Here is a 22,231-nt window from a genome sequence, read left to right as displayed (position 1 = left end):
ACTTTAGTCAGACTGCCAGACTGTGCACCACAGAGCCAATCAGGAGAGAATACATGCAGATCAACTGTGCTAATTGAAAATCAAGGGGTGTGTCTGTGCCTTTTGAATGACTCTCTTTACAGAGAACCCCTGTGGTTCAAGTCTGCTCTATGCATGTCTGAAAGTGACAGAGCCAACAGCCAATAGAGTTTTTCACAGTATGTCATAAAAAAGTATTACACTTATGAATGTAATTGCAAATATGTATTAGATCCAGTACAATGGAATAACTAAGATCTGAATTTGAATGCAGCGTGTTCCGATTCCTCCTCTTTCTGTCCAGCAGGGTCAACCAAAAACACTTGGCCTGATGGTTCATGCAGATACTGGGGAAGCAATATAGAAATGTATTGATCCCTTAAATTATTTTTACTATTAAATGACCCATATCACAACCCTCATACCTCTTCACAAAAATGTACCTAAATCAATTTTGGAAAAAGGGTTTCTCACAAAAGAAGTAGGAATTTATTTTCCCAGTTAGAAATAGTAGGCCATGCATCAAATAACTATTTCCATCAGAAAAACGAACCCTCAAATGCAATATTGCATTTTGTAAGTTGCCTGCGGGTGGCTGTGAATGCACTCAAATATCAAGTCATGTAAACTGCGTTCTAATACTCATGTAGAAGGATTTGTCTTAATGTACAGTATATGAAAGTGATACTATAAAAAGGTTATTTCACGTTATCAAGCTCACTGTGACTGACAAATCACTGCCTATTACTGTGATTAAAAAGAGCATATGAAAGTGTTTTTCATGAGGCCTACCTGTGCGCCTTCCTTTAAACACCTCTCCTGTCCTTGATCCATTCCACAGCCATTTCCGTATGTTTTTAGTGTCCATGTGAAAGATAGTTAGTGAGGATGGAAAATTTGTTTACTTAAGTTTTTTTTAAACACCCATGTAAAATGAAGGCCTGCAAAGCTTACAGATTTAAGTCTAATAGCATGAGATGAGTAGACAAACATCAGTGTGCAATGTGTAGACCTACTGAGTGGACATTCTGAACCTTGTTTGAAGTCACACGACCTAGGAGCTATTGAAATTTAAATGTAAAACAAGTTTGTTCACGTGCCCTAACTAATTAAACTAGGAATACAAGACGCTGCTCACATTTCCACATGTTTATTAGCTTTGGAAAGCAAATTAATGTCTAAATCGTGAAAATAAGACCTGTGCAATGTTGTGCGCAATTTTTCCAAAATCATGACACTTATTTCGAGTCTGTGGCTCAAGTGGTTTGAAAGCTATTGAGGTTTGAAAGAGCGAATATCCGTTGAATACCGAAATTGTCAGTTCTTTACCTCATGCATGGAACTGACAATACAAGAAACGTGATTTTAATAATAAACCATGTCTGTTTTAATTGCAATGCTCACCTTCCTCCAGTGTGCACTTTGCTCCATCCCCAATACAAATCTAGCAATCATCATGGATCCAGAGTACAGCCAGCAGGGTACTGCCACGTTGACGGACTCAGTCTCTGCCTACCAGCATCTTTCACAGTCCGTGTTTGTTTGCTTGTTTATCTCGTCTCGTCAGGAGTGTGTTACTCTAGTCTACAGCGTTGACACCACCATCTGTTGCTGCAGCTCACAGCCAATTCAGATTTCAAATTGCTTTCACTGTCTATATTTACCTACTCTCTCTCTCTCTCTCTCTCCTGTTCAGTTCTCACTTTCTCTGAGGTAAAAAATTCCTGTGACCCTACAGATAGTTCACCAATGATACAAAATTGTGTAAATTCATATCTCTATTTTCTAATTAGGCAACTTTGACATTGTGTGATTATGTAACATGTACCAAAAAAACTATTAAAGAAAACAAAACCTTACCGTGGACAAGAAGGCATTTATAGACAGACAATACATATATAAAAAATATTTTATTTAAAAAAAAAAACCCTGAAGAAATTATATTCCTAACGTGTTGTCTTCAGTTTGCAGAGGATTCCATCACCTGTAGTTCAGAACCAAACAGGGGAGATGTCAAATATTGAATTTGGATTTTCACAGATTTAAAATACTACATCTCACAGCAACACATATATATATATATTTATTAATCAGGGGAGAAGAACATTTCAGGTAAATAACACTGACTCCAGGCGCTACAATTGATGCAAGAATCAGTGTGTGTGCATGTTGGAAGGATACAAACAGGTATGCATTATGTCCCTCATCAGAAAAGAAAAACCCATAAGCCTGCATACTGTGATTTCTTTAAAAAAATGTATGTTAGGCAGGTAGGTTGTAACCTATCATTATAAAACTACTTGATTTCACTGGATATTAGAGCTATGCTTAATGTTTGGCGTTTTAACTACAAGATCATTTCCGAACGGCATGGTTGTCTATGGGTCTATAATGTGTACCAAAAGGAGGAAAACACAGGTATTGTGATGGTATGATGTGCTTTGGAAAGGATATGACAGAATCAGAAGGATACGAATGGTACTGACTGCTGGGCCACACTATCACCATGTAACTTCAACTTGACATCAATATCTTCAACAAAAAATTTAAAGATACAGATAGTGTTTTAGATAAATATAGGGATCATGTTTTAGATACAGAACTATTATAATTTCACAAATAAATAGGCCTAATCTGAGAAGTTCAAGCTATCTTTGAATCAACACAGGAGTTATATTTCAAGAGTTCCATTTCTCTTTTTCAAAAGTCAGTGAGACAACATAATTTGGACCTAGAAGAGCAGAAGAACACTTCTCACCTGTTCATCGGGTTCGTTTGGGTCCTTTCTTGGGGTCCGGGGTGTCCGCTTTAGGTCTGGCAGACCTGGCAAACGACTGGAAGGTCTGAGTTAAGGTCTGAAAGAGTTCAAATATTGTACAGGAAGCATCACACAAACTGTGGTCCACTAAACGTAATATGCATCTCTGAAGAATTTCAAAACCAACCTAGCTTTATAACTGTTAAAACTGTTGTGATTACATTTTTTAAACAAATTAAACAAGTATATTCTTAATGATTGTTGAAAGTATATACATTTGTCTGTTTTATAAGTGATTAGAAGTAAAGGATACGACGACGAGGGGCTTGTCATAGAGGACGTAACCGTTGGTGTCTCTCAGGGCCTTCTCTGCACTCCTCTCACTTGGGAGACCAACGAATGCCTGGCCCTTCATACGACCCTCCTTCATCAGCACTATGTCAAACCTTAGGCAGAGACAAGGGAGAGGTTATTCTCGCTGATACCTAGTCTACACATTCCCTATGTCAAACCTGGGGGAGAGAAGTGACGCAGATCATTCTCATGAAGATATCCTAAATATTTGATTGTGATTTGAAGCGCCGTACACTGCAAGAAATGTCTTCATACATACATATTTCTCTCTGCCTCAGATGAAACGTCGATGTATCGCCCATAGATGTATTTCAGATCCTGCAATAAAGAGAACAAACAGCTACCATCAACAGTCATCTTATCACCACATTGTACATGATTTGATGCAAGTAGACGGTAGAAGCAGAAGACGAGAAGCAAATGTGTGTAAACTAAACATACATATTGAAAGTTTGTCAACTCTATAGTATAAAGGTACCTACTTTCTCTTCTACTGACTTGGCGATATTCTTCACGTAAAGTCTGCTGGTCGGCTCTCCAGGTTCATAATTTTTATACACGGACATCCTTTTTATCTCTGGTTTAAAAGAGGTAAGAGAAGAACCCAGTCAACCCCAGTCCTACCTCAATAAACACAGCTACAGAAGACCACGGGGGTGCCTCTGCCAATCTGATGGCAATTCAAACCTTATTTCAATTCAAGGCCAAACATTGAGTCACTCCCTACAGTCAGAACACATTGCTACATTAAAAAGGCATGTTTGATCTCAACACCCCCATTTTCTTTTCCATTTGATCTTTATAAACAAGTGAGCTGGAACCAAACAGCCAGCCTGGCAGACCCATTGCCAACAACGCTTCACAACAGTTACAAATCCAGACACTACGCATTTCTCTCAAACTTTGAAATGCTTAGATTGTGGCGTCTGAGCTACCCAGACAGAGTGGTGTAGTGGTCTGGGTAAAGTGAGAAGTGTACTGTCTCTGTCTGTTGATCAAATGCTGTAGTAACAGACTAGTGATCTGGTAGGTAAGTGTACCGTCTCTGGACAGCCGTCCCTTATCCAGTTCCTTCCTGGAGATGACATCAGAGGGGACATCCTCGTCCTCATCACTGTCCTCCTCCAGTTGGGAGGCCTGGGCGGCAGGGTAGATCTTCCCAAAGCCCTCCCCTGGATCCTCCTCTGTAGTGGTGGTGGCCTGTATCTCCTCAGCTGCTACTGGGACAAATAGGGGATTATTAGTCTCAAATGTCATGTTAAATTTGGCTTATGTAATAAACACATTGGAAATCTTATGTGTTTAGGCTGAACCAGTCTACTGTAATGAGTGGACAAGCTGCAATAAATGATATGTTTGTTAAAGCATTGGTTGACTGCTACTGCTATGCAGACAGTTTTAAAACAAAGCATTCAGCAGGCACTGCTCCATGGAACTTTCACTTGAGGCTGAGGAGAAAAAGTATTTTGGAACTGTAGCCTGGAGGTTAACTCGGAGGTGCGCACGCACACACACACACAAAATGATGAAGAGCAGCGAGCTTATACAAATCCTCTGGAAACTTGTCACACACATCCAGCTTGCGCGTGCTCACCCACCACGGCGGAACGCCAGGGCTGTTCTGATACGTTCTCAGTAGAGAACTAGATCCTTTTTTCAAATGATCCTCCTCATCACACCCCAACCCCCTTCACATAATTTAAAATGGGTTGTTTATCAGTGCCCCAAAACAAGACTAATCCAAAAACCAACCTGCCACAGTTTGTCTTCTATGCGTTAGACAATCTTTTGCCCTGGATTTTTTAGATACGTTTTATTTCTCGGGAGTTGGGACGAGAGTGGATTCATGGGAAGAGGGTGGCTTATAAGAGACGGAAGATAAGACAAGCTGAGACAGCCAGTCAGGGTGGCAGGTGACGACAACAGTGCCAAAAGATGACATTTCTTTAATCCTGATAGTGAAACACCTTCCTGCTTTGATAATTCTATAGCGCATTCTATAGAAGCCTTGAAATACAATACAGCATATCCTGTGATTCCTCTAGGGGTGCGGCAACTGATTGAAATTAATCCATGTATTGTAAACATGGAATCACAGATGTTCCAAATAAAATTAATTTTACATAATTCTATGAGTACTCATTATTACCATTCAAAATGTGCTAAAATATGCTAAAGCTGTATTATAACCTTTGTGTGGCCTATAATATTATCTTCTCAATTTTTTAAGTTGACATGTTAAATTCCCCTTGGAACTGTTCTTCAAGTCTCAAGGAATAGAAGCTTCATCTAGGGGTATCAGGTAGCCTAACGGTTAAGAGCATTGGGGCAGTAACCGAAAGGTTGCTGATTCCAATCCCCGAGCTGACTAGATGAAGAATCTGTCAATGTGCCCTTGAGCAAGACACTTAACCCTAATTGCTCCTGTAAGACGCTCTGGATAAGAGTGTCTGCTAAATGATGCGCAAATGAACTTTTAACAAGGCACACCCGTTAATTTAAATGAATACCCCATGAAGCTGGTTGAGAGAATGTTCAAAGCTGTCATCAAGGCAAAGGGTGGCTACATTTACTACTATTATTCTACAATAAAGAATATAGAAAAACTCTTGAGTCGGTGTCAACATTTGACTGGTAATGTAAATGACTTCATTTTGAAATGGCACCCTATTCCCTATATAGTGCACTCCTTTTGACCAAAGCCAAATGTAGTGTACTATATAGGAAATAGGGTGCCATTTTGGATGTAACCTTAGACCACTGAAACTGTAGGTAGTCGGTGTTTCCCAGAGCTGTGCAGCCTGGCCCTGTGGCGAGTCCGAGTCGAAGGCCCTACCTTCAGCCTCCTCAGTGGGCTCCTGTGGCTGGGTGGAGTTGCCTCCTCCTCCTTCCAGTATGGCTGACACGTCTGCTGAAATGTGGAACTCAATCTTCTTCTGTCCGCAGGGTTGGGGCTGCTCAAACACATCTGATGGCTGCAAGATGGGCCCTGGAGCACTGAGACCACAAGAAAGCTAAAATACACACTAAACACCAGGGTCTGGTACAAGAAAGCTAAAATACCCCACTAAACACCAGGGTCTGGTACAAGAAAGCTAACATACCCCACTAAACACCAGGGTCTGGTACAAGAAAGCTAACATACCCCACTAAACACCAGGGTCTGGTACAAGAAAGCTAACATACCCCACTAAACACCAGGGTCTGGTACAAGAAAGCTAACATACCCCACTAAACACCAGGGTCTTGTACAAGAAAGCTAACATACCCCACTAAACACCAGAGTCTGGCACTGGGCACAGTAAACTGTATTTATCTGTGAATCTAGCTAGTTTATCTTTTTTTCTGGACAGCTTGATATTTCCCAGGCCACTGAGTAGACATTTTAGGGTGCGTTTGTTGTATTTCTACTCTCTTCAAACTGAGTTTGTGGTCTGATCTGTTTTGGGGTTACACAAGGTGCAGGCAGATATCCAATATGCAGTCAAAGCCACATTGGCGGACTATTACGAGTGAGAAATGTCTGGAAGGAGGATAAATCCTTCACAGCTAGTTGTGTTGTCTGGCCCTTCAGACAGACAACCCTGTACCTTTCAAACAGAAAACTGCATATTTTAAAGTTGAGAATAGATTAATAAGAAAAGGCAGAGGGTTGATGTGCATGAGCGGCTGGGTACCTCTGAGATTCGGGCTTGGGGACAAAGAGAAGGTCCTTGAACTTGGGTTTCTTTCTCTTGGAGGACACTTTAGTTCTCAGAGGTCTCTTGCATGCTTGGTTGACCAGACCCATCAGGCGAATCATCCTGGAGAAGAAATCAACAAAAGAAAATAAAGGCAGCCTAGACATTCATGCCACTGTGCAAATGATGACTGCTCTAGAAATGGCACAGGGGAAATAGTGGTATACTGTGAAATATTGTCAGAATAATGTGACTCAACATTCATTGCAACAACCCATTTGGATATGCTCGAGCAAATTCCTAGCGGTGAAGAAAAAAAACACAGGTACAACACAAAAACGCCAAAATCTCATCTCTTGTAATCATTTGGCTTGAGACCAAAATGCATTGATGGGGGCAGCCTCTAAACTGACTTTATTGGTTGAAATTTCAATCAATCGCCAATAAAGTCACGTGATTAGTCCCTCACCTCTCTTTGTCCTCGTCATCTCCACTCTCATACTCAGACCCCTCCTCGCTGGAGAGGTCCATCTCATCTGCTGGTAAGGGGGGTAGTGGGGAGGATAGGGGGGCGGCATTGGTGGAGGGGGGGCAGGATGCATCTCATACTAAGGGTAGAAAGAGAGAGTATATTCATTGAGGCCTGAATTTACAAGACCTACAGTACACAATCTTTCATACAATCACACACAAAGTTGTAACACTAGTCTACATCCACAGATGGGTTTGAAATCTAACTAGTGTAGAATATACAGGTATTGGACAATCTAGTCTAGTTGTGACAATAATCTGGGTCTTTCGGAGTATGGTTCCCGTAATCTAGCTATTGAACAATCTATAGATTATTAATCTGTGTTCTAGAATATGAAATGAAGCTAGTATATAATCTACTAATCTGTATGTTGGAGTGTGATCCGATAATCTCACCATCGGAGGTCTTGCTGTGATGGGGCCGAACGGAGACGGTAGGTTCATCTTGTTCATCAGGTGAAGGACCTGTTGGATGACAACACACTGTACTGTAGCACCCAGACTACAATGCTCCACTTGTTAAAGGCTTACCTAGCTGAAGCTCTGAATCAAATTATTTATTGTAAAACGTCTGGGCGGATTGGCGTGACTGTGCTAATATCACAAACACACACTAGCAACCAGGCCCCCAGTGTCCGGTCTGGAGCGCGAAGTCACAAGCTCTGCTAGGCGGCTAATGCGTAAATTATGATCGCCCCCAAAAAAATTTGGGCTGCCGTTTTGGATTTTAAAGTTGGTTTATTATGATCGAGTTCAATCCCCACAGTGAATTATTTGAACGTTCAGTACAGATTTAAATATTTTATGAAACAGTGATCCATTCTGACTACTACATTTGTCGTCATACATGCTGACACAAACTAATCACGGGTGAGTAGGCTTCGAAGAGGCTATAGTTGACCCTCTGTCAGGATGAAACAATTACATCGACCATGATCCTTTGCTAGTTATGGCCACTCTCACCATGATCCTTAAGAGATTTTTTGGTGCCAATATGGCACAATTCAAATTGAAATACTTCTGGCTTCATGCGCCAACGGGAGTTTTCAATAGGAATACGTGGATGACATCAGCACTAGAGGTCGACCGATTAATCGGCAGGGCCAATTAATTAGGGTCGATTTCAAGTTTTCATAACAATCAGTAATCTGCCTTTTTTGAATGCTGATTATGGCCGATTACATTGCAATCCACGAGGAGACTACATGGGCAGACTGACCACCGGATCCTTGCTGCATCAAAAGAACCTTGTGGCAGCAAGGAGCCACGGTAAGTTGCTAGCTAGCATTAAACTTACCTTATAAAAAACAATCTTCACATAATCACTAGTTAACTACACATGGTTGATGATATTACTAGGTTAACTAGCTTGTTCTGTGTTGCATATAATCAATGCAGTGCCTGTTAATTTATCATCGAATCGCAGCCTACTTCAACTACGCCAAGCGGGTGATGATTTAACAAAAGCGTATTTGCGAAAAAAGCACATTCGTTGCAATAATGTACCGAACCATAAACATCAATGCCTTTCTTAAAATCAATACACGTATAATCTTTAAACCTGCATATGTAGTTAAAAGAAATTCAAGTTAGCAGGCAATATTAACTAGGGAAATGGTGTCACTTCTCATGCGTTCAGTGCAAGCAGAGTCAGGGTAAATGCAGCAGTTTGGGACGCCTGGCTTGTTGAACTGTTGAACGGCCATTTATTCCTAACAAAGACTAATTAATTTGCCAGAATTTTACATAATTATGACATAACATTGAAGGTTGTGCAATGTAACAGCAAAATTTAGACTTAGGGCTGCCACCTGTTCAATAAAATACAGAACTGTTCTGTATTTCACTGAAAGAATAAGCGTTTTGTTTTCAAAATGAAAGTTTCCGGATTTGACCATATTAATGACCAAAGGCTCATTTTCCTGTGTGGTTATTATCCTATAATTAAGTATTATGATTTGATATAGCAGTCTGACTGAGTGGTGGAAGGCAGCAGCAGGCTCGCAAGCATTCATTCAAACAGCAGCTCTTAACAATGCTTGAAGCACAGCCCTGTTTATGACTTCAAGCCTATCAACTCCCGAGATTAGGCTGGCAATACTAAAGTGCCTATAAGAACATCCAATAGTCAAAGGTATATGAAATAGAAATGGTATAGAGAGAAATAGTCCTATAATAACTACAACCTAAAACGTCTTAACTGGGAATATTGAAGACTCATGTTCTGAGCAAGGAACTTAAACGTTAGCTTTTTTACATGACAGATATTGCACTTTTACTTTTTTTGTGTGTTTTTGCATTATTTAAACCAAATTGAATATGTTTCACTATTTATTTGAGACTAAATTGATTTTATTTATGTATTATATTAAGTTAAAATAAAAGTGTTCATTCAGTATTATTGTAATTGTCATGATTACATATGCAAACATACATATATATATGTTAAAAAATGTCAGATTAATCGGCATTTTGGGGTCCTCCAATAATCGGTACTGGCATTGAAAAATCATAATCGGTCGACCTCTAATCAGCATTATCACCATCTACTGGTTTTGACATCTATGCTAGCAACACATACACACTGCCATTGTGACCTCAGCTCCATATGCAACACAGATTGCAAGGAGAGCATATGTCTGCAACATTTACCCATGGAACTATACAGTGGGTGAGGTACTGATTGACGAGAGTGCCTGCATTGTTAGGACAATGGCCTGCTCTTCCACAACACACTAGCGCCACCAAGAGAGCATTATGAGCTACTGCAAATGTGAATAGTTCCCACAGAGTAAGAAGGGCAGCCCAGCAGCATGGAGGCAAATGTTAAACCCTTTACTCATGCCTCCCACTTAGTCTTAAAATTACAATTTGCAACGCACCCTCAATTGTAATTTCCAAGGCAAATGTTTTCTGTTAGATCTTTAAAAAGTGTGTTGGATGTGGTCTAAAAAAACACAAGGGATAATGTTTTTTTGTAATGTTCTAAGTCAATTTGGACCTCTTATAACAATATATAAATGTTATTTTGTTAACACAATTGTTTTTCTCTAAGGTTAAAAGAAGGACGTCTAACTGTGGAATAAACAAAAGCAGAGATATGAGGAATAATATATATTTGAATAAATACATTTCCCAGCATGATTTCCGAAATAAACCAACACAGAAGGAAATATCACTTTGCAGGATGTACTCACCTGAACGTAAAAGTTTGGTACGCTCAGAAGGGCATGTGTTATGTTTGTCAGAATCCCATTCGAAGGAGGTGGATATAAATATTTCAGACTGGGATTTGATTGAAATTTCAACCTGCAGCAAATGAGGGACAGAAAAAGCAACAGGAAAGAGAATAATTAGCACATAAAACATGTCAAGCGCTACCTACAAACGTACGGTCTCCCAACACGCAAAAATAATACCAGAAACGATATATGTCTAAATAATGGGGCCGCATAAATACGTAAGCAGGCAACCGAGGTTTAGTAGCGGGCTTTGGCTGCCTTTCTCCTTAACAACCTGCACAGCATGCGCCTGAATTACACTCAATATCACACTTCCTCTTCAGGGACGTTGGGAACAGTATGCCATCTCAGCATCTATTCAAGGTCTGTTCTCGTGTAATGACTAAGGTCCGAGCTTAGGCTAGGCCCTGTTCTGTTCTGGGCCAGCCATAGAGGCTGACACTCATTCAATTCAAAGTATATTTACACTCAGGGTATGGGAGGCTTTTAATTTTAAAAAGCCATTACCAGCATCAAAAATTATACTTTGTAACTGAATGTGCAGGGAACATGAACTCAATGGGCCGCTTTCCTGGAATAAGCCTATTCCTGGACTAAACAACACTAAGTATAGGACTGAGAAACCGTCCCTAAAGAAACAACTTGCTGCAAGTCTTGCTGTAGGCTTACTGGAGCTTCAAAGCCAAGTACTTACAAAAAATGACTGTACACATGCATTTCATCCAACAACGATTATGCACATACCCTCAAATAACTGACAGACAAATCAACCTCCAATGTGTGTGATGTGTAGGATAGGTGACTTCTCATAGTGGCATGACACCTTATACCTCAGCCCTGAGTGTCTTTATCAAAGGCCACCTGGTGCCACCAACTGGCAGCGGCAGATGGCCTGCCACTGCTGATGTCACTGCCGAGCACCAAGCCACAGACCTGACCTGCCATTTCTGATGTGCTCAGCCACAGACCTGAGACCTGGGGTTATAATTGGACATGAGAATGCTGACAGCTCCTCATTGGAGATTCCAGCCGAGTCTTAGTCAGTCTCCCCCCAGGCAGCACACACACAGCATCAGTCTCAAGACACACACATGCACGCACACAATTACCCGAGTTTGGGTGCAGTGCCAGTCTCTATTAGTGGTATACTCGGTGGTGTCACTTCCTTTTTCTTCTTCACATCTTTGCCATCTGTTGCACTGAGAACAATAAAGGGTTTAATACACACTAGACAAGTTTTGCTTTACAATTGAACATATTTGACTGCCTCACCTAGTTGAAGTAAATTACCTGTCTGACACAGGTGGGTCTTTCAGCACTGTCACATGTTCCTGGTCTTTGGCAAACTCCACCACCAGGGTATGGTTGAGGATCTGTAGCTGGTGAAGCCTGCTCAGAGCCTGCAGGACAGGGGAGAGAATACAGGTTTTACTAGAACACTAATTTTACATCATGTAATATAATAATGAACTGCTACTGAAGGCAGAAATAATTAGCCTACCTTTGCTGCAGACTTTTCACTCGCAAATGTTGCAAAGGCTGTGTGTCTCTGGAGGTATAAGGATGGAATTGCATTAGCACGGGAACCGCTAAAGCAGTCATTGTGATGGTTCATGATTTTGTAGTTATTTATTACTCTGCCATTGAAGTCAATATCCACCCTTGACTTTTCCTAAATAAGTCTAAACAACACACCGTTGGTGCTAAAATCTTAATATCATAAAAAGAAATAGAGCCAGAACCAGTTTGAGGAGGAAGTCATTTTTTTGTATTGTTTTCCCCACTGCCTCTCCTTCTCTGATAATCACACCAATAATTGCCTCAAAACTGAATCTAAACTATACCAAAATGAATTTCACACAAAAGTATGTGGACACTCCTTCAAATGAGTGGATTTGGCTATTTCAGCCACACCCGTTGCTAACAGGTGTATAACATTGAGCACACAGCCATGCAATCTCCATAGACAAACACTGACAGTAGAATAGCCTTACAGAAGAGCCCAGTGACTTTCAACGTGGCACATCATAGGATGCCACCTTTCCAACAAGTCAGTTCATCAAATTTCTGCCCTTCTAGAGCTGCTCCGGTCAACTGTTAGCACTGTTATTGTCAAGTGGAAACGTCTAGGAGAAACAACGGCTCAGCAGCATAGTGGTAGGCCACACAAGCTCACAGAACGGGATCGCCAAGTGCTGAAGTGCGTAAAAATCGTTTGTCCTCAGTTGCAACACTCACTACCGAGTTCCAAACTGCCTCTGGAAGCAACGTCAGGACAAGAACTGTTCGTCGGGAGCCTAAGATCACCATGCGCAATGCCAACAGTCAGCTGGAGTAGTGTAAGCTCGCCGCCATTGGACTCTGGAGAAGTGGAAATGCATTCTCCAGTATGATGGGGAGAAAAGGGGAGAATGGGTGAGTTGATGAGCGAGGGGAAGTGAACGATGCATAATTATGTAATCACCAATTATTGTACTGATCCATTCTAATCATAAAATGGTATGTACCCTACTTCAGTCCACTAAATAAAAGCAGTCTTATCAGTCTACTCTGGCCATACTTGGAGTAGGCTACACAGTTTTAGTAGGCGGAATTGTACATGCCGAACGGCTTTCAATATCTGTGAAAATATCTACATGGGGCAGCAGGTGAGCGAATTTCTTAACTTCACTGTCATTGGCGAACAAGTTGCTTGCAGAGGAAACAAGTCTGGCCGGCACCATGAACAAAGTGAGAGGCAAGCACCTTCCCGCTGCGCATAGTAAGGCACCCCGGCACAGCCGTACAACGGTGCCGAAGAATGACAAGACAACAGGAACACAAAGAGAAAACCGGAGAATATTATGCACTACAACTAAACAAAAGTATGTCAAAGTGTGTCAAGGAAGTGAAAGTTACGAAATTTGTGTCAACTGTTAGGACAAGGGATAACAGCTAAATGAAATCCAACTGATGCCATTGCCTGAAGATGTACACAATACAAGCACGTAGCTGACAATTGACTATTTTTGACTGCCATCAGATCGACACATTAATTATAATGCAATTATTACATTTGTGCCAAGGTTCACTATTTATCAAGGCCACTTTGCACTTATAGGCTATGAAATATATAAAGTACACTGTTAGAATGCTGCAGTCAGAATGAGTGCTCATTAGCTTGAAGGTGGTCCATCGAGGCCCAGCGGTTTTGAATGAATGTACAATTGTTGTAAAAAATAAAAAAAAGAATAATAATAAAGGTTTTTTTTCACCTTTATTTAACCAGGTAGGCTAGTTGAGAACAAGTTCTCATTTACAACTGCGACCTGGCCAAGATAAAGCAAAGCAGTGCGGCACAAAGAACAACACAGTTACACATGGGATAAACAAACATGCAGTCAATAATACAATAGAAAAGGCCTATATACAGTGTGTGCAAATGAGGTAAGGGAGGTAAAGGCAATAAATAGGCCATAGTGGCGAGATAATTACAATATAGCAATTAAACACTGGAGTGATAGATGTGCAGAAGATGAGTGTGCAAGTAGAGATACAGGGGTGCAAAGGAGCAAAATAAATTAAATGTATAACAGTATGGGGGATGAGGCAGTTGGATGGATGCAGTGATCTGTGTGCTGCTGACAGCTGGTGCTTAAAGTTAGTGAGGGAGATATATGAGTCTCCAGCTTCAGTGATGTATTAAATGTGCTATTGGATTGTGTTTTTTGATGTCATGTTGTCATGACGGTGTTGTTTATGGTGAAAAATCGACTGTTTTAAGACAGTAGCCACCTAAGATACGGCAGTGGGCTACATGGTCTGACCTACCAGTACTCCTTTATCAGAGAACACTCTGACTCCCACGGCACCAAAGTACTTGAGTAGATCCTGCTTCTCATCCCTGGACAGGTCAGCAGGGAGATGGCGGATGATCAGAGTTCTACTTTTCCTCGACTGGACCAACTCCTCGTCCTCACCCGCCATAGCGCTGTCAGAGACAGATCAGAATATGTTGACTAAACCCGGTAACATTACCTGGGGATAGAAAAAGAAAGCTAACGAGCTACGAGACTTAATGTTACTGTTGAGGGAGGGATGAATGGAATATGGTGGCTTGCAAGTATGCATCTGCAATGGTGTGAACCTCTTGTCTCCATTACTTTATCTGTAATGATTTATAGGAACTGGGCTTTCACCTACCCTGTTTTCCAGATCAGAGTGCAGATAAAGAAGAAACAATGACAAGGCTGGGAAATAACCTACATTATTGAGACCAACCTGTGCTGGCTAGCTAGTTGCTGTTGTGTACAGTTAACTGTCAAAATAGAGGAAACGCCAACATAAAGTGTTATTAATATGGTGTTGGGCCACGAGCCAGAAAAGATTCAATGTGCCTAGGCATAAACTCTACAAATGTCTGGGACTCTATTGGAGGAATGAGACACTATTCTTCCACAAGAAGTTCCATCATTTGGTGTTTTGTTGATGGTGGTGGAAAACGCCATCTCAGGCACATCTCAAGAATCTCCCAGAAGTGTTCATTTGGGTGACTGAGATCGTCATGGCATATGGTTTACATCGTTTTCATGCTAATCAAACCATTCAGTGACCTGTGGATGGGGGCATAGCCATGGTAGCAAAAACTAATGACCTGTACAGCATTTTGATACATGACCCTAAGCATGATGCATGTTAATTGCTTAAAGGAAAACTCCACCCATAAACTACCGTTTGGTATTTGTTCATTAGTCCATTGTTGATATAGTCCCTAAATGTTTTGCATGTGAGCATTCAAGAGATATAGCTTTCAAAAACAGAAATACAGCTGGTATGACGTTTCAGCATAATATGACGCAAAACGCAGCATCATGTGTATGCGACCAATACAATTGTATTTGAAAACGCAGCATCATATGACGCAAAATGCATCATACCAACTGTATTCTTAAAGTTATAGATCTTAAATGGAATGTTCCTTTAAACAACTTAATAACCACACCTGTGTGGAAGAACCTGCTTTCAATAGACCTTGTATTCCTCATTTACTCAAGCGTTAACATTATCTTGGCAGGGTATAATTTGTGGAACGTTCCAACGGGAATCTGTTCCAAAAACTTCGTAAAGTACAAGGTTGCCAACAAACAACGCATACAAAGTAGCATGACCAATTCACCTAGCTGCAGAATAGGCATCAACTAACCACGTTGCTTATTCTTAACGTTTGTCCATAGACTACCAGAGTGAGGACAAACATTTTTCGGAATATACGGGAGTGGGAGTGAAAAACGTAATTTAAAAAGCCCACGGCCTACGTTACCGGGTATCTTATACAACTTTGTATGCGTTGTTTGTTGGCAGCCTTGTTATTTACGACGTTTTTGCAACAGATTCCTGTTTGAGCGTTCCACAAATTATCCCCACCCGTTAACGTTACCTATACATTGATCAGCGAAATGAAACCAGCTAGTTCATCCTCTGAAATCCTCCCGGCCTGCCAAACAAAACCCACACCGGTATGATATCCAAAATATCAAAGATTTATTTGGTTATCCCTTTCTGATAGCTAATATCCCACAGCGTCCAGACACAGACCTAACATTTTGTCGATTAACTCAATTCAGACTCCGAAGCAGGTACAGTAGGTAGCTAGCTAGATAGATATTGGACCTGCATCAGCTAGACAAGCTGATATTTGTAACTAGCGTTTAATTCACATTCTCCACCATTTAATGTCGTACATGTTGCTATAACATTACAACAAGTCATTCAATGAGTAGCTCATTGTAATGAAATACATTTATGAATTTAAAGAACTGTTTTCGCCACATACCTGATAGCTAATATAGGTTTTCTTGCAGCCAGGAGCGCATGCGAACCACTTCCGCCCAAAATGATCGATGATTGGATGTTTACATATTTGACCGCCTACCAAGCGTTCAAAGTCTGTTGGTTAAGCAGGATGTCCATCGCTAGGATTATTTACTTGAGTGTATCGCTTTCCTTTCACCAGTAGAGGTCAACATTATCAATAAAATAGTCAGGTCCCTAAAGTTGATGAACTATGAGAAAATAGAGGTTTTAGTTTGAAACCCATTGCACAAAGCACATCACAGTATTGTAGGTATACTCACCGTTTTATTTGTCTTTGATTGTCTAGAGATACTACTAAGAAGACACAGACAACTGAAAGTAAATGTTATTACTTAGCTGGTCTGGGTAATGAGGAACAACAACCCCTGAAACTATTGTAGACAAGACAATGAATCCAGTATTAATATATATTTCCTCAACTACCCCAGTTGTCCTAAGTACCACAGTGTATTGTCCGCAGTGGCTCTCTCTCTCAGGGGCCTGTATAGTTGGCATTTGGCCAAGCAAAATTGTCAACTTCTGTCACTCATTCATTCCAGGCCAAACTAGTTTCCTGTGTCACACTTCATCTTTCATAGAGGCAAGCTTCTAGAGACAGTTTTGAAAATGCATCTCAAATAGTTGGTTACTATCTGGGATGTTATAATGTATTATAATGTAATCTGAAATATGACGAAAAATAACATAATCACAGAAGTTCCTTACTGTCACATACTCATATCTCATTGCAAAGTAGGGCATATAAATCTACAGTTACACAACCCACTGACCAGTTAGTGACCAGTCCCACCAGAGGACATTAATCCAAGATCTCCTCTATGTTCTCAAGTCTCAAGAAGCTTCCAAATTCCTGTGCAAATGAAGCCTTTATTTGAGGACAACACGGGGCATTCCTCTAGGGGGGAAACAATGCCCCCTTTCACCCTGGCTCCCTCTGAAATTTCACAGGTGAGGGGAGGAACGGTATACTTTTTTCCCATCCCAGGACTACGCACTCAGCCCAAGCCCCTGGTAGAGGTTGGGTGGAATTTTATGGGAGAGGGAGATAGAGAAGGAGACATAGATAGAGAGTGAGGGAGAGGAGATAGCATGACCAAGAGATAAAGCCCTTGAATTGAATTGAATTGAGAGAGAGACATTCTCACAGTGACCATCAAGGATTTATTTGTAAAATATATTTTACAGTGATTTGAGCAATATCACTTTACAGTAGAAAATTAAAATGCATTTTGTCTCAAATCATACATGAAACTGACAGATGGATAGCCCTGAGATTTGTGATTTGTGTTCGGTGCAGTGTAAATGTACAGTTGAAGTTGGAAGTTTACATACCCTTAGGTTGGAGTCGTTAAACATGGTTTTTCAACCACTCCACAAATTTCTTGTTAATAAACAAACTATAGTTTTGGCAAGTCGGTTAGGAAATCTACTTTGTGCATGACAGAAATAATTGTTCCAACAATTGTTTACAGACAATTCACTCTATCACAATTCCAGTGGGTCAGAAGTTTACATACTCAAAGTTGACTGTGCCTTTAAACAGCTTGGAAAATTCCAGAAAATTATGTCATGGCTTTAGAAGCTTCTGGTGGGCTATTTGACATAATGTGAGTCAATTGGAGGTGTACCTGTGAATGTATTTCAAGGCCTACCTTCAAACTCAGTGCCTCTTTGCTTATGGGAAAATCAAAAGAAATCAGCCAAGCCCTCAGAAAATAAATTGTAGACTTCCACAAGTCTGGTTCATCATTGGGAGCAATTTCCAAATGCCTGAAGGTACCACGTTCATCTGTACAAACAATAGTACACAAGTATAAACACCGTGGGACCACGCAGCTGTCATACCGCTCAGGAAGGAGACACATTCTGTCTCCTAGAGATGAAAGTACTTTGGTGCAAAAAGTGCAAATCAATCCCAAAACAACAGCAAAGGATCTTGTGAAGATGCTGGAGGAAACAGGTACAAAAGTATCTATATCCACAGTAAAACGAGCCCTATATCGACATAACCTGAAGGGCTGCTCCAAAACCACCATTGAAAAAGCCAGAATACAGCTTGCATTGGGACAAAGATCGTACTTTTTGGAGAAATGTCCTCTGGTCTGATGAAACAAAAATAGAACATTTTGGCCATAATGACCATGATTATGCTTGGAGGAAAAAGGAGGAGGCTTGCAAGCCGAAGAACACCATCTACAACCGTGAAGCACGAGGGTGGCAGCATCATGTTGTGGGGGTGCTTTGCTGCAGGAGGGACTCATGCTCTTCACAAAATAGATGGCATCATGAGGTAGGAAAACTATGTGGATATTTTGAAGCAACATCTCAATATATTAGTTTGGTTGCAAATGGGTCTTCCAAATGGACAATGACCCCAAGCATACTCCCAAAGTTGTGGCAAAATGGCTTAACGGCAAGAAAGTCAAGGTATGGTAGTGGTCATCACAAAGCCGTAACCTCAATCCCATAGAAAATTTGTGCGCTGAACTGAAAAAGCGTGTGCGAGCAAGGAGGCCTACAAACCTGTCTCGGTTACACCAGCTCTGTCAGGAGGAATGGGCCAAAATTCACCCAATTTATTGTGGGAAGCATGTAGAAGGCTACCCGAAATGTTTGACCCAAGTTAAACAATTTAAAGGCAATTCTACCAAATACTAATTGAGTGTATGTAAACTTCTGACCTACTAGTAATGTGAAGAAAGAAATAAAAGCTGAAATAAATCATTCCCTCTTCTATTATTCTGACATTTCACATTCTTGAAATAAAGTGGTGATCCTAACTGACCTAAGACTACGTAATAAAGTCATAAACATCTATTGGAGTGTGTGGGACAAGAGACTGGGAATCAGCGTACCAGCCAGGATGCAGTTAATGTGTATGTCTGAATCCACACAACGTTTAAGGAGCACATTCCACATGCAGTAATATATAGGACAGCTCTAAACCAAGACTCCTGTTTCTGGTTGAAGGAAAACCTCAAATCCCAAAACATTCAACGTCTTCGAACATGACTGCTGGTCATGATATACAATACATGTTTTAAAAGCCATCAAGGCTTCAGCTCTGCGTCCTTAGACTTGAACCCGATGATTGGAGATATATGTACACGGAAATACATGTCCACCTGCAAATAGTATATTGCATCATTATTTCAGAAAATGTCACACTGTTTCTTCTTTGAGGGGTGAACTGTAGTCGCCCACTTTTAAGTTTTAGAGCTATGTGGAGCAGATGTTTCAGATCTGACATCTCTCAGTCACTTTCTTAACAGTGGGTGGGAACTTCAGCTGAGATCCACAAGCCTGCTGGTTGCAGATCTGTTTGTGCTGTAATACTCACACAGTGACCTTAGGAGTTGGTAAGACAGCTCAAACTGATCTGGGACCAGCAGGTTAGAAGTCCTCTGAGAAGGTTCCTGATTCAAGTTTCAAGTTTTATTGGCATGTGTATAAGTACACTGAAATGCTTTTCTTGCAAGCTCCTTCTCAAGAATGCTGTAATCAGTATCATTAGTAAAAAATATTATACTGTAAAATAAAGTAAAGTAGAACAAAAACACACAAGAAAGTATGTAAGCTAGTTCCAGGATCAGTGCCAGTACCATATTTACAATGTGCAGGGATACTGGAGTGGTACACTCTTAGAAAGGGTTCTCCTATGGGGAGAGACGAAGAACACTTTATGGTTTTAGATAGAACATTTTCTAAGATGGCACCTTTACTGTAGTAGGAGTGGATACAGTATGTATAGGTGTAGGGTGACTAGGCATCGGGAGATATGATAAACAGAGTAGCAGCAGCGTATATTATGATTATGCCTGAGTGTGTGTGCGTGTGTGGAGAGTCAGTATGAATGTGTGTGCTTGTTATGTTTGTGTGAGCAAATTAAGAGTGTGTGTGTAGAGTATAAGGGTCAATGCATATAGTCCATGTAGCCATTTTGTTAGCTATTTAGTAGTCTTACGGCTTGGCAATAGAAGCTGTTCAGGAGCATGTTGGTATCAGACTTGACACTCCGGTACCGCTTGCCTTTCGGAAACAGAGAGGACAGTCTACGGTTTGGGTGGTTGAAGTCTTTTCTGAGCCTTCCATTCACACCGCCTGTTATAGAGGTCCTGGATGGCAGGGAGCTCGGCCCCAGTGATATACTGGGCTGAACGCACCACCCTAAGTAGTGCCATGCCAGATCACTGACCGCCCTGTAGGCTCATCCTCACCGGTGATCAGGCCTACCACCGCCATGTCGTCAGGAAACTTGATGATGGTGTTGGAGTCGTGCGTGGCCACGCAGTCGTGGGTGAACAGGTAGTACAAGAGGGGACTAAACGCACACCCCTGTGGGGCCCCTGCGTTGAGAGTCAGCGTGGGGGAAGTAATGTTGCCCACCCTCACCACCTGGGGAGTCAGGAAGTTCAATATCCAGTTGCAGAGAGAGAGAGAGATATTAAAATAGGTTCCATATTCCAAAGGTTGAAGGTTCCATATTTCTGAGCTTGGCCTGGGTCGTACTGTTTGTTCAAGCTCCCTGAGTGCTCCTTCAGCAGGTCGTTGGTGCAGCAACCTCAGCCCAGACCCAAACAGTAAACCAGGTCATCCCCAGCCTCAGAGTGAGGTCTTTCATTATGGGAGAACTGGATCTAGGTAGGGGAGAGAGTACCCTCAGGTAAGTAGGGGCCAGACAGTGTGTTTATAATGGCCTTTATGGAAACTGAAGTTTCTATCCATGATACATTGTCCTTTCATTAGCCTGGACAGGAAGTGGCGAACTGGGAGTGCAGTTTCCATGGTGTTCACAGGGTGGGTTTGTATTTGTGTTGTTTTAACACGATAAGACCTTTATGCATGAAATTAGTCATTTTTTAGGTAATTTAAGATTTAAAGATTTTTTTTCATCTTATCCTGCTGGTCAAAAGTGCACTCTATATGAAATAGGTTTCTGACAAGATGCAGCCTGTCCACACACAATGAAGGTATTTGTAGGATCACAACCAATATTTAATAATGACATACTATTACATGGGTTGCTTGTTATTAAATGGGGTAAAACAGGGCCATATCTGTGTTTTCACACATTTAGTTCATCTCAGAGAGCATAATGAGAAGCATGTCCAGAGGATATGAACTCTCCTGCTCCAATGGTTTTCCACGGTAATGTGCCATGCAGATGTGCTTCACTTCTTTTGATGGAAAAAAAAATCTACGCCAGGCAGGACTCTTTTAAAAGGGTTTCTTTTTTTCATCCCTTCTTTGCTCTCTTCAATCTGCTTTCAACAACAGAACTGAACCGGGAAAGGTGGCCTACACTGCTTCGACCAGGAAGAGGATTATGACATTTTGTACTGAGGCCAACAGTCATATACAAATTGATAGTGTCCCGGTATTTATTTCATCTTCATTTATTTGAATGAGATTTTGGTTTCTGTGCTGGAATCTCTGTTTTCCTGATTTCATGTCTCTTAGCCTGGCTACACACACTAACTACACTGGAAGCCAGTATAGATGACTGACTGCAGACAGACAAAGTCCAGTCCTAGATGTTATCCATGTTAGGCCCATATCCTCCTTGTGTTTCAAGGGGCCTTAGTGATAATCAATGATGAAGGAACTAAATCTTGTGTTATTCCGGAATATTCTCCCTTTGGAGCATGGCCGGCCCTAGACTTTTTGGGGCCCTGACCATAATTTTGGGACGCAGAGAAAATATTGCAATTTCAAAGCAAATTTGCTGCAATTCTACACAATTTACGATGACTTATGCCATGTTTGTATACACTACATGACCTAAAGTATGTAGA

The 22,231-nt window shown here is 41.1% G+C and overlaps 1 protein-coding gene across 1 annotated transcript; it reads right to left on the bottom strand.

Moving 5' to 3' along the window:
- Positions 1-1,911: 1,911 nt before the first annotated feature.
- On the bottom strand, positions 1,912-16,022 carry rnpc3 (RNA-binding region (RNP1, RRM) containing 3). Its single transcript, XM_035741711.2, is given in 17 exon segments — positions 1,912-2,550; positions 2,777-2,852; positions 3,090-3,222; positions 3,390-3,448; positions 3,613-3,707; positions 4,171-4,350; positions 5,967-6,127; positions 6,808-6,933; positions 7,280-7,355; positions 7,358-7,418; positions 7,738-7,806; positions 10,539-10,650; positions 11,693-11,782; positions 11,874-11,983; positions 12,085-12,132; positions 14,394-14,553; positions 16,000-16,022. Coding segments are annotated over 16 exon segments (1,560 nt in total). The 5' UTR covers positions 16,008-16,022; the 3' UTR covers positions 1,912-2,550; positions 2,777-2,780.
- Positions 16,023-22,231: the final 6,209 nt, after the last annotated feature.

Source organism: Oncorhynchus keta, chromosome 28 (genome assembly GCF_023373465.1).
Source record: "Oncorhynchus keta strain PuntledgeMale-10-30-2019 chromosome 28, Oket_V2, whole genome shotgun sequence".
Taxonomy (NCBI): domain Eukaryota; kingdom Metazoa; phylum Chordata; class Actinopteri; order Salmoniformes; family Salmonidae; genus Oncorhynchus; species Oncorhynchus keta.
The sequence above is the reverse complement of the archived record's forward strand: the minus strand, read 5'-3'. Positions and strand labels throughout refer to the sequence as shown.